At 36.4% G+C, this 13,457-nt stretch overlaps 2 protein-coding genes across 2 annotated transcripts; both read right to left on the bottom strand.

Annotated features, from left to right (window-relative positions):
• Positions 1-3,492: 3,492 nt before the first annotated feature.
• Positions 3,493-3,642, bottom strand: K441DRAFT_572511 (uncharacterized protein; the record flags this gene model as incomplete). The annotated part of the gene is made up of 1 exon (XM_067644019.1): positions 3,493-3,642. A coding segment is annotated over one exon (150 nt), but the record flags the coding sequence as incomplete, so codon positions are not given.
• Positions 3,643-6,693: 3,051 nt separating this feature from the next.
• K441DRAFT_572462 (uncharacterized protein) lies at positions 6,694-6,855 on the bottom strand (the record flags this gene model as incomplete). The annotated part of the gene is made up of 1 exon (XM_067644016.1): positions 6,694-6,855. A coding segment is annotated over one exon (162 nt), but the record flags the coding sequence as incomplete, so codon positions are not given.
• Between the last annotated feature and the right edge of the window lie 6,602 nt (positions 6,856-13,457).

Here is a 13,457-nt window from a genome sequence, read left to right as displayed (position 1 = left end):
CTAAGATTTATCTATCGTCTCTCTAGTCTCCTAATCTATCCTCTAGATTTTTTAATATTATAATTAATGCTCCTTTAATATAACTTATACGTTTTTCTATAATAGCTTAGTCCTAAATAACTTATTTATCTAACTATATATAGAAGTCTTCCTACTTATTACTATATCGCTATCTATACCACTTTTTATATAATTAATTAAGTATATATATCCTATCTGTAAGGAAGTATCTTATTATTACTGCATTATAATAACCCTTAGTATATCTTTCTTTAAACCTAGTTAGAATCCCTAGATCCTCTTCTTCTTCTAGTTTAGTTAGCTATTTTACTCTAGGTATCCCTACTCTAGGCCTATTAGTAACTCTTTATATTAGTACCCTGTATCTTAGGTAACCTAGCATTTCTACTCTTATCTTATACCTTTACTATATAAAGATTTATTATCTAAATTCTTCTATACTTTCTTTTAGCTTCCTACCTTTAGCTAGATCCTTAAAGTCCTCTTACTTCTTAATTGCTATATTAACTTTTTAACCTTTAGGCTGGATATCTTATCCGCCTTATACGCTAGTTACTATTTATTCTCTAAATCTTAGACTACCGTCTAGGAACTTTCTTCTGGTACTTATTTATATATTACTAAACTAAGCTATTACTCTCTCCTATTAGTTTTCGTCTATTATAGGTTTTTAAGCCTTCCTTATCTTATCTTAAGAGTCTTAGGTATATCTTATCTTACTTTAAGAGTCTTAAGCTTCTCTTATCTCGTCTTAAGAATCTTAAGCCTATAGCTTTTTACCTTTATTAAGTAGTAAGGTAGCAATATTAAATATTTATCTACTTAGTTTACTCTAAAACTTTCCTCTTCTCCCGTCTTATAAAGTAATAGATACCGTGTCTAATAGAGTCTTAATCCCTATTACTAATTTAGTCTCTATTACTAATTTAACCTCTACCTCTATTATTATGTTCTTAAGGTCTATATACTCCTAGTAAGCCGCCTTTATTACCTTATTATTACTACTAATAATCTAATTATTTTAATCCTTAGATCTTACCGCTTATTAGAAATAGTGCGTAAGAACTTTCTCTACTAACTACTAGCTTACTATACTATCTTTATCCTAATCTAGTTTATAGAGTCTATTAAGTTCTTTATCTAACTCTTATATACCCCTAAGTCTATTTAACTTAGGTTCTTATAGCTAATAGCTTATATTATACTTAGCGTCTTTATAAATTTAGTATATATTATTATAATAAAACGTAAAACTATTAATTAAACACTCTTTAGTTCCTTGTAGTATATTATTATCCCTTTATATATATATATATAGTCTACTAGTCTAGTTCCTTTTACTATATAGTTACTCTAACTACCTCTATAGTCTTTAGCGAAATAACCTTATTTCCTATAATTTATATAAGCTCTATCTTTAAACTACTATTTCTATTATAGAGTCCACCTAAATATCTTCTACTACTAAGATCCCTAGTTTGGCCCTTACTCCCTAGGTTTCTAATTATTAGAGCCTCTTAAGCGCTATATTATTTCGCTAGGCTTTCTAAATCTTTTATTTCGACCTTAGCCCTCCTTAGTACCGCTTAGGTCTATTAGCTCTACGCTATACTATAGTTTAGACACCTATTATATCTTTCTTATATATATCGGTCCCTATTATATTCTTCCTAACTTCTTACTTTAGTATAGCCGGTTATCTACCTTAATAGCTTATTTAATTAACTCCCTTATATCGCTTAGGTTATCTATTAGTATTATAATACTTTAAACTTTAGTCTTTAATCCGCGTTAGTATTAAGCTATTAACGCCCCTTAGTTCCACTTAGTCTGCGCTACTAGTATTTAGAACTACGTTATATAGTCTATTACTAATTCCCTCTATATAAGTTAGTAAAGCTTCCCTTCTACAGTAGCTATTAATTCCAGATCTCTATATATCTATATTAGTCTACTAGCAAATCCTTCCTAGCTTAAGAATATATACTATACCTCTAAATTAGTAGTAGTTAACCTTTTCGCTTATATCTCTATAAGATAGGGTTTAAACTACTCTAGTGCCTAACCTATTAAGAACAATCCTACATACGCTACTTAGTCTAATACGTTAGCTAGCTTAGTTCCCTTATAATATACCTTTAACTTAATCTACGTTAAGAATCCTTTTAGCTTATACTTTTCTCCTAAAAACCTCTTAATTAATAGCATCTTAATCTTTTCTCTTCTTATATCTAGCAGTTGCTATTATCGTACCTACTAGTTAGCATCGTTCTACTTAATAACACTCCTAAGCTGATTTATTATAATAATGTCTAAATTACTTAGCATGCTAGTATCTCTATCGCCTAAGGTTGTTGCTACTATAGATGGTGTTGTAATTAGTATTTTAGGTGGCATCTTATTAACTTGCTGTTTACTATAACCTTAGTAGTAAATATATTACGGAACCTTATAGGAAGTACTATAGGGAGTACTATATTTAAGCTAGGTATATAGATAAATAATTAATTAATATAAGTCCTAATGGAGTAAGGTGCTTAATAGATTAACTCTAATTATATTCTAAGATTTACTATAAGGAAGGAACTATCTAAGGTAGGGACTAAGGTCCTTTAAATACATAACCATACTCCTAAGAAATCCTTCTTATACGTAAGGTACGCGTACTCTATCTACTCTGTTATAGATTATATAGATTACATAGATTATACAGATCATATCACGTGACTTTGGTTACTATTCCTCGTCACATAGCTTAACCGGTTCTATCCCAGACCGTGCCTCTATTAACTAACTAGCTGCTTCCAACTCCTCTCCTAGTAGTCGTAACATCGTACTTAAAGCGTCCGTAACAATAGTCGTCTGCTTTACTTATACAGCTTAACGGCCTCGAATTACTCTCTCTACCTTTATAAGAGTTGTAATTAGAGCCCTATTACCTACCTCTTACTACCCCTTATAGAGCTTAAGGCGCTCTAGTGCATCTAAAGCCTTATTAAGCTTAATAACTTATAGTTTATTAGTATCGCTTTCCTTATTATTTGGCTTATTATATAAAGCTATAATTAAGGCCTTAATTGCTTCCTAATTTAATAATGCCTTAGGCTCTACTAAGGTGTCCTCCCCCTCTAGATTAATAAAGCTACTAATAGCCATTAACTGCCTAATTTGCCCTACCTGGCTAAGCTGCTGTATATATATCTGCAATTCGGCCTTAAGCTAAGGCTTGCTATACCCGCTTAGCCAACCCTAGGGGCCCTTATAGGGTCTAAAGATTGTTAAATATATAAAGCAATTTATTATAGTTTAAGGGCTAATCTTATACTAAGCTGTAGTGGCCTATTAAATAGCCCTAAGTACGTTTATTAACTTAAGGGGGCTCCTATCTTATTCTACCTAATCTACTATATAGGATAGCTAGTAGCAGCGGTAGTAGGCTTTAAAGGTTTAAATTATACCCTAATCTAGGGGCTAATAGAAAGAGGTAACGTTTTTAGGTAGGAATTTAACCCTAGTATTAAGTAAGCTAGCAAGCTCCAATACTATATTTATACTAGTAGCGTAGCTAGGAGTAGAATTAATAAGTAGGAGGACCTTCCTACCGCCTATTAAGCTATTAAACTACTTAATATAATTAAGGAATATTAACGCCGTTATCTAGGCCCTCTTATTAAACCTCTAGGCGAAGTTAAGGCCCCTTAGGTTGCTACGGTACTTGCTAAAACATTAAGGATTCTTTACTTTTCTAATAATCTACAGGGGTACAATATAGATGCCGTCTGCGTTACTACAGTAGATGGTTATAATACGCTCCTTCTACTTTTTGGTGCCTAATCACCCTTTAGTTATAAGTCCTATATCTAGCGTAGCTTTATAAAAAGCCCTACCTTATCTATATTATAAATATCCTAATTTAAGTACTCGTTTATAATAGCTCTAAGCTCCTATATATACTCCTAAGCGCCTTCTATATTAGCTAACCCGGCCTTACTATATAGCTTCCGTCTTAATATATAATTCCTCTTCTTAAAGTTATTAACCCAACCGCTTAAGAAACTAGGCTACTATTAACCCTAATAGTACGCCATTATATTCTAAAGCTTTATTACTATAGCCTAAATAAGGTCGCTAGTAACGAGTATAGCAGCGGCCTATATACGCTGTTGCTATTTAAATAGCACTTCTTTAAGCTTAGGATTCTTAGGAGCTCTATACCTCTTAAAGCCACCCTAGCCGCGTTAAAGGACTAGTAAATTAAGGTACTTATATTTAGGCTTTAAGGAGTCTAATATAATAGACTGCTATATAGGGCGTTAAAATTAATCAGTAAAATAGTAAGTAGCGTCTCTCTAAGGTTTTCTAGGGTTCTTATAGCAGTATACTCAGATCTACTACCTCTTACGCTCTAAAATACTATAATAGTAAAGGCGCTTAAGGTCCTTAGGCTTCGCCATAGCAAGAGGGGTGTTAAATTAATAAATATTAATGGCTACGGTGCTGGTTTATAGGCTTAAGAGTAAGGGGTTAATGCATAGCGCTAAATTGCGCCTAAATCAGCTCCTAAAAATAGGGGTTTCAACACTATAATAACTCGCGCTATACCGTTCTTATATAAGAGGGCTTTAAACGTAACGGCGTATTAAATTTAAACGTAAGCCTATAGTAAAATTAACTGTTCCTGGCTATTGACCGGTATACCGTAGAGGAACGGTATACCGAGATAATGGTAAAACGCGGTTTTACTGTATAGGGATTTATGGCCCATTGCAGTTAGATCTTAATGAGTAAGGCTCTTAATTTGAAGTCGTAGACTTTGAAGCTTTTAAAGTTCCCATACCCCAACGTTAACCACCTGCTCGTATACACGCCTTACACTTATCCAAAGCGTTATACAATCGCGCGCACGAACTCCTTACTCTTAAATTACATTTATATAGCTATTTAAGCCCAAATTCTAATTGCGTCGCACTAAAATCCTGACACCCCTACCGTGGAGTCGATTTTTACTTATTATAATATTCCGATTAAAGTTAAATATTAACCAAAAGCGATCTGTAATTTATGCCACTTTTTAAATATATAATAATAATTCTTCTTTGATTAACGTCTGATACGGATGCTATCTAGCCCCACGCAGACTACTCCGTACACAAGGGAAAAGTAATATTAACGGGAAAAAACCCTTGCTGCTGGGGGGGAGGAAAAACCCTATGAGCCACCTTAGTAGGATGAAAAACCCCGATTTGCCATGTCCGTCCGTAGCGGCGGCCCTGCGGGCCTACGGCTACGTCCTGTCCTCCTTGGATGTTCGAACTCCTTGGGAACCACTGCTTCCTTCTCTAGCTTATCCAAAGCTAGGGTTCACTACGTCCCAGCTAGGCCTTGCTAATCGATTGCCGTACGGTCGTTTCCCATATCTTGACCACCCCCTGTATGCTATCTCCTATAACCATTGCGTTGCCATATACGCCTTGCCTCCCCCCCCCTAGAGCCACCGAAGGCGTAAGGGGGATTCATCCGTTCTAACCACCGTAATACTAATAAGCGAGCGGGATATGTTGTATTTGGGTATCTTTTGTGCCTAGGCCCCAGCTAGGCCCTTCCTAAGGGTCACTACTCCGTCGAAAGAAGATAATGGGGAAAACCGTGGGTCGCAATCTAGGCTGCTAGGTAGTATTTAGTAGTAAGACGGCGAGTGACCGCATGCTCCGCGGGCGATCGCCCTGGGGGTTAGGAGGGGCCGTATATTTGCTCGTTCGTTCGTTCGTTCGTGCGCGCGTTCGTTCGTCGATGTGAGGTCGTCGATGCTTTCAGTCGAGGTTTGGGGATGTTTATTGAGTGCCACATATCCACGTTGGATCGTATAGGTGCCCCAGATAGGAGAATAGTGGTAGTCGTCGTATTGTAGAGGGCCAATAGTAGTGGTTTTCAAGATCTCACCATCCAAAAATTTTTCACTACCGCCCTTAACGCCCACAACCACCACCAGGTCCTGTCCGCACGCTATGCGACGTCTCTGCGTTAGCTCTGGGTCTGAACTTCGAAGACCTAGGTTCGTAGCCGTCACCACGTACAGGTGCAGAGTCCGTTTTCGACGGCCTTAAATATATATATTAGGTGTATATTAAGTAGCTCTAATAGTTAGAATAAATAAAAATAGATATAGTAGAAAAAAGGTATAAATTTTTTTAAAATCGACTCCCTATTGGGCAGCTCTAAATACTCCTTAATCGTTAGTAGAGCAATTTAATACCAACTATTTACCACTATATATTTCCTTATATATGTATAGCAATTAGTAAAAAGAATTGCAACCTTAAATAGAGCTGCGATAGGCTGGAGGCCTTGCTTTAAGCTAGCTTTATAGGTGTTAGACGACTAGAGATTATATATGAGCCTAAATAGGTGCTCTACTGACATTCGTATACGAGAGAGCTCCTTATTTATATATTGCTTATTAGAAGCAATAAGCCTATCGCCTGTATAGGGTCTAAAGATAATAGCAAGTAATTTATAGGCCTAATCTCCACATATAAAGTATAGATAGTGATCCTCGAAGATCTAGAATATATATACGTTAGTTTTAATAAAATATCCATATACGCGATGCCGCGTATTATATATAATCTTTCTATATAATTTCTGGCCAGAACTTACCTTATTAAGTCTCCCTTAAACCCTAGAGTTGGTAACTATTAGGAAATTATTAACTCTACCCTTATACGGCCTATGTAAGGCTATATATAGTCCATCTATAGCTACAATAGCTTGGTACTTAAAGCCGTGTTTATACTTATAGCTAGAGTAGAACGTTTGCTGATTTTGATCGGGCCTATAGAAGCCTTAAAACGTTCTATTAAGGAAGCCCTAAATTGCTTCTACCTCTACTATATAAAGTGCAAGCGCTTAAGCGTATTTTTAAATACGTTCGTACGTAAGTATAGGGTGCCATTATATATTACTTCGAAAGCGCTCTACAAGGAAGGTGATTGTATTATTGAAAATAATATAGATCCAAGTACGTGATCGCCTAAATTCTTCCTCTATGGTGTATAGGCGTGTAGGAAAGGTAAGGCGGTAGAGTACTACGCAGAGGGCAGTGACAGGATTGACGTGGTAGCGGGCACGGTAAACAATAAGGTAGAGGCCTAAGAGCTCTGTAAGCTTCTTAATCTCGTATTTTAAGAACTTATATAGATAGTAAGTAGGTGGCTTAATATAGGTAGTAGAGACTTACTTAAATTTTAACAGAACGCGATTATTATCCATTTTGTTAAGATCGAATTCAAATGACCTATATGGCAGGCGCTTGACGTAGGGGTGTCTAGGAAGTTTATAAAGGCGTCGTCTATATCGGCCCCGTTGATGCGTATTATAGAGGATGTATATAGACGCGATTTGATGGTTTATTTTACGGTGCATGTACGCGTTATTGTAAAAGCTTTGATGAAGTTTAATACGTGATATATTGCTAAGGGTCACCTATTACAGTATTTGATTGCTTACTAAGCTTGGTTTTTAAAGGGGGTGGCTTGTCAATTACTAGCGTTAATATACTGCAAGCCCTCCCTAGTTACTCCAACTAATAACGCCTAAGAGCTTTAACTAGCTACCTAATATATAAAGCTTAAGAAGGCGCCTTAGAACTAGAACTTTAAGGTCTGGTTATAAGAGTAGGAGAGGGTATATACTAAGTGTAAGGAGTTAGCTCTACCTAAGGTAGATAGCGATCGTTTAGTAAAGTTTAGTAAATATCTCTAAATATAAAGTAGTGTTGCATTTTTCAGTCTAGTAAACGCAATTCTATATAATTTCTATAATAAAATCTACCTAAAGAGTAAGTAAAGAAAGACTAAAGAGACTTTATTGAAAATCCTTTAATAGTAGCGTCTCCTATTTGCTATTTCCTAGCGTATTAGTACTTTCTAGAATTCGGAAGGTGTGTAAGTGATTAATCGAACCTAGTAAATGCATGATATGCACGGGCCCCCATATAATCCTTGCCCAAAACGCGAAGCTTTATACAATCTTCGTCTTATCTTTAGAACGACACACCATTAATCTAGTCAATATACCTTTCTGGCAAGAACGCACGGTAATAAATGGGATTGGTATCCTAAGAGAACGCTAATAGATCTCTGGGGCAAGGATAAATTCTTAAAGGCAGTTCGTTATATAGAAGGTTAATCAGTTAAATTAAAAAGTATAGGTCCTCTTGAAATCACAAGGCTAGAGCTGCGCAAAAATCCGGCTTTATAAGTTTTAAGAATTATTCGCGTATGTGATCGGGTCTAATATCCTTAAAGAATAATGCTATAAGGTTATCGCAGCCAAAGCTAATTAGGAGAGCCAGTTTGATGCAAAGCAGTCTCTTAACATTTTCTGCTAAAATTAATCTAGCAATTATCTGCATCTACAACGTCTAGGTAACTGCTATCCTCGCCACCGCCTTCTAACCTTAGGTTTGCGTTAACGTCTAAGGCGTCTAAAATAGTCTACTTCTTCTTTAGAGAGCTTCTAGTTTAGTAAGAAGTGAAGTCTAAAGGGATGTAGATTGATTACCATCTGTTGACCGTCGAGGTCACTGTTAGGTACCACTTTATAACTCACCAGCCTGTTTCATACCATCTTACCTACCCTTTGACTTAGTCACTAACTTAGTCTACTACCCCTTCCTTATATATATATAGAGGCTTTAGAGCCACATTTAATAGACAGAGTTCCCCTTAGTGACTTGTCCGTCCGACACGATCTCACAGGCCTTAGTCCATTCGCGACGTTACCTAGCTACTAGGACAGCGATGTACTGCAAATCAGAGGATGGCGGACAAAGTACTACGTGGCTATTACGAAGAGATGTCCCCCAGATATAAGTGCTTAATTTTATAAGATTAAAGAGGAGTAATAGAAGTCCTAATCTAGATTTTTATTAATCTTAGGGATGGTTAAATAAGGACTTATTAATTCCTTTAGACTATATAAGAGGAAGTCGGATTCGCTAAGTACTATATAAAACTTCAGCTACATATAAAGGGGAAGTTTCTTTAGTGGCTGTACTAAACGAATATACCCAGGCCGATTGCCTAGAAAACTGCCTCTATTAATGCCTCCGTTTATATTTCTACCTCTATTTTTAGCACCCCTCCTCACTGCGTTTTCCGGCATCTAAGACACTTTTGCTCTATATATATAGGTAGAACAGCCTAAAATGCTTTTCAAGTCAATCCTACAGTGCACTTAAAATCTTCTTAGTGCTCGTCAATCCTTCTCTCTTTAGTAACGCTTACTCCTTCTAATTCCAACGTATTTCTAAGGTATTGCATCTTTAGCAACAACCCGTTAAGACGCAAACACCTATTTAACAAAAGTTCTCGCATCGCTTAGCTAGTCTGGCGATTTCTCAGAAATAGTCTGCTTAATATTTATATTACGCTCTCTTTACAACTTAAGACAATATTAGCACCGACTACCTTAGCCACTATGACCTTCATACTCTTCGCCTTAGTTAATGCGCATATAAAGTTGAACACGCCTATGCCGTATAGTAAAGATACTCTTAATAATAGTCCCCTTAATAATACAGGAGACGATTTCCCCTATAAGCAGCGCACTAGTGTTTATAATATATTAGAGATAAATAACATTAAAGTAGGCGTTCCTTAAGAGCTCAGCTTTATTAGTAGTGCGGTCCACAGTAGGGGCTTCTACTAGGTCAGTGTTACCTTAGATAAGGAGCCTACGAGGAATAGCCAGTAGAAAGTTGTCTATAGCATTATCGGCGGTTGCCCTTTAAATGCTACTGGAAATCTTCCTGGTAATGCAAATAGTAACGGTGCTGCTGTTTTCTAGTATACGCTTCCTAAGGGCATGCTAAATAGTCAGTACACTCTAGACTAGATATAGTTTAACAAGGTTGGCAACCGCGAGATGTATATAAACTATGCACCAATTATAGTAACTAGTAGTAGCAATAACAACTTAGTTATAGAGAAGCTTCTGGATATATTTATTGCTAACATTCCTTTTAAGACCTGCAACATTCCTGAGAATTTTAACTACTAATTCCCGAATCCCGGCGACTTTGTTAAGACTCAACAGGTAGCAGATATTAGTACTTCTCTTAGTAAGGACTGCGCTTCTATAACTAAGATAGGCGCTAGAGCAGGAACTCTGGGTTCGGCTAGCGGGGTTGCCTCCTCTACTACTGCTAGCGTGCTAGTAGCTATTAGCGCCGTTTCTATACCTGCGGCAACCTCTAACCTAGGTAGCGTATTTGCTCTAGGTGTATCCTCTATAGCTATAGCTCCAACATCCTTTATAACCCTTGTCGTTACGAACACGGCTACCGATTTAGCTGCTCCTTTAAGTATCGCCGCTCCTATCAGTGGCACTAGTGTTAGTACCGCACCGACAGCTTTAAGTATATGCGTCCCTTGCTCTAACAACGGTGCCGTTATCTACATTGGTACCACCTAGTTCGGTTTCTGTAACTACGGCTATACTACGCCATAAAACCTTGCCGCTGGCACAACCTACTTAAACGGAATGATTGGTAAGCGAAGCAACGTCCGCTGGATTCCACCCCATAGGATTGTCTATCGTCAACATGCAGCCCAAAAGCCTTAATTAATCGGCTTGGCTTTGATGTAAATTTTCTTTCTACTTCGGTGTGGCATTTTTGGAGGTATTTTTAGTATTTTACGGGTTGTATCATTGTATATATCACGGCCACGGCAAAGGGTTCTCTTCTGTCAAATAGTATATGGCAATATATCCCTTATAACGTTGAAATAGGCCCTATAGTTATCGATAAGAGGTAATTAATCAAATTAATAGAATTAAAGACTCGTGTTTAGGAATTTAAAGCTTTTGATATTAGTTAATTCTTAAGCTACAAGATGGCGTATTTAATTTCTGAAGCTCGTATATTTCCCCCTAAGATTGATAAACACCAAGATAGCAACTATGAAGGGATAAGACTAAATGTGAAAGAGTAGATGTGAAAGACGAATAGGAAATTGATGGTGAATAGTAATAAGCTATTAGCGTAAGTAAGAAGATATATTCTTTAGCGGGTATTGCTTAGGCTAATTTTAACTATGACGTATATATAAAGAGCCTGGTTGATATAAATAATAAAACAATGGTTTATTCCTCTAGGTTCTCGTAGCTTGCTTATTGTCAGACCCTTATATTAACCTAAATCGGATTTCCCTACTACTGTCTTACTACCCCGCTAATGTCTTATAAACCTGTTTCTGTTACCTATTTATTACGTAGCCACCTTATGTATATATAGTCTCTATTTCTTTATAGATTAATCTTTACACAAGTCTTCCTTACCTACATTGTTGGTTCAACACCTTGTTTTATTTAAAGTATGTAAGTAAAGAACGCCTAAAGCTTATAAATTAGTGGCGAACGAGAAGTGTGGTGTAGCAGGTCGGAATAATGAAAATGGATACGTTAAACATATTAAGGGTCATCTAGTTAATATAATCCTTCTCGGCTATCGACATCTATCATATATTGGGGGGGGGGGGGGGGGGGTTATTTAATAACATTGCTAAGGTGCTATTTTGCCTCCAAATAATGTACGATTTAAAACCTAGGGGACATACTATCCTGCAATTGTCTATTTAGTCCTAAATCCTTCTATACTACTTAGTAATCGTCCGTCTAATATCCAGCTAAGCCATAATATCCCTAAATACTCTTACGCCAACTATACTAAAGGGATACATATACCAGTTCATTACTTCTTACCCTATTTTCGCTGCTAGTTAATTATAAGTCCTAAACGCTCTATCTATTTCCCCGAGCCACCCTTTACATCCTACTTACATCCGCTCAATTATCCTAAGTATTAGGTTATGCGCTACTTTAAAGATTATATAGTTTATTGTTCTGCTTATATTAAACCTTTTCGATTCTTATACCGAGAAGGGCTTAGCTATGCTGAAAGTATTAATTCCTACGTTTAGTCCTTAGGTAATCGCTTTTACAGTACAGCGAACTAACGTGTTTACCTTAAGATCCCTCCTCAATTTTAAGCAGTCCGAGTACTGCTAAAAACTATGGAGGAAAGGTTCCTGCAAGACCGATTTCGGCAAGACCACTGACGCTCTACTGGATTTTATGAAAATGGTCGTAAGAGTATAAAGAAAAAAGGTGAATTATAGTATGAAAAGGAGTATTATAATAGAAGGGGATAAGATAAGTATCACGTAGGATACGCAGGCTATAGTGCTAAGGTATAATAACCTCTAAGAAAAAAATACGTATATATATAGCGATGATAAATTTTTCTTAGCGTTGTAAAAATATGCTAGTGCTTCTATTATTTAGTTCTTTTGGATATCTAGCGTTAGATGGAGAAGACTATAAAGTAACCGCAATAAGCGATCTTTCTCCCTAGTATCTCCTGCTGTCGGGACAATATTATGTGTAGTTACGTAGTCGTTATATAGTACCGCGGCACTAGCGTGGCGAGGAGCCTTAAGCTCCTCGCCCTCCCTCATTCTAGACATCAATTAAATTATAATATTATACTATCTACAAACTGTAGCTACGTGATATTACCTTTATAATACTAATACCTGCCATATACTAAATAAGCCTTTTAGATATAATATTTGATAAACTAAATAATATTAAATAAATGAAATAAAGCTATGGAATCTATTTATAAGGAATATAGGCCCTAATATAGGCCTATATCTACGGAGTCTGGGGTGACTACTACGGATATTAAAGTGGTTACCGCGGAGACCGAATGAAAGGGGAGTCTGCTTATATAAGTAGGAAATATATATAGAGGACTCTTCCAGAACTATCGTTAATATTAATATTACCAATCTGCATATCATTAACAGGTCTTAGAAAATCTCGGACTTAATTTAGATTTATGACCACTTTAACCGATTTTAGACTATTAAACCCCAAGTGTTTGAAATCGTGGAGGTATGCTGCTATTGTTACCAGGTTGCAATACTTAGCTATCCTAGATATAAAAGTAAGGTCCAAATATTTAATTAAGGGACGAATATTTGGGTGAGGTAGAAATGTATATAGCTCTAATATAGTACGTAGGGATTTATAGGGCTTAAGGAGGAAGATATTTTCTCTATAAAATACCTTAAGGGCCTCTAGTGCAAATGTTCTATATATTAATATTAGCTCTAGCAGCATTTTCCTTAAAATGATAAAAGAACACCGGCAGATTAGCCTTCTAAGAACAATAAGATAACAAAAGATTCGTAGATGTAGTTTATAAGGGAGATCTAAGATGCCAACTCCAGGTTGGGGGGTTTTTACCGCCGCGGAAGTGGAATTTAAACTGAGCGAATTACTACTTAAGGGAATTGATTTAGAAAATATCGAAGATATTTTAGGGTTGCTATGTGTTGTACTTATTACGCAGAAGGTTACTAAGG

This window comes from Cenococcum geophilum (genome assembly GCF_001692895.1).
Source record: "Cenococcum geophilum 1.58 unplaced genomic scaffold K441scaffold_35, whole genome shotgun sequence".
NCBI lineage: Eukaryota > Fungi > Ascomycota > Dothideomycetes > Gloniales > Gloniaceae > Cenococcum > Cenococcum geophilum.
The sequence above is the reverse complement of the archived record's forward strand: the minus strand, read 5'-3'. Positions and strand labels throughout refer to the sequence as shown.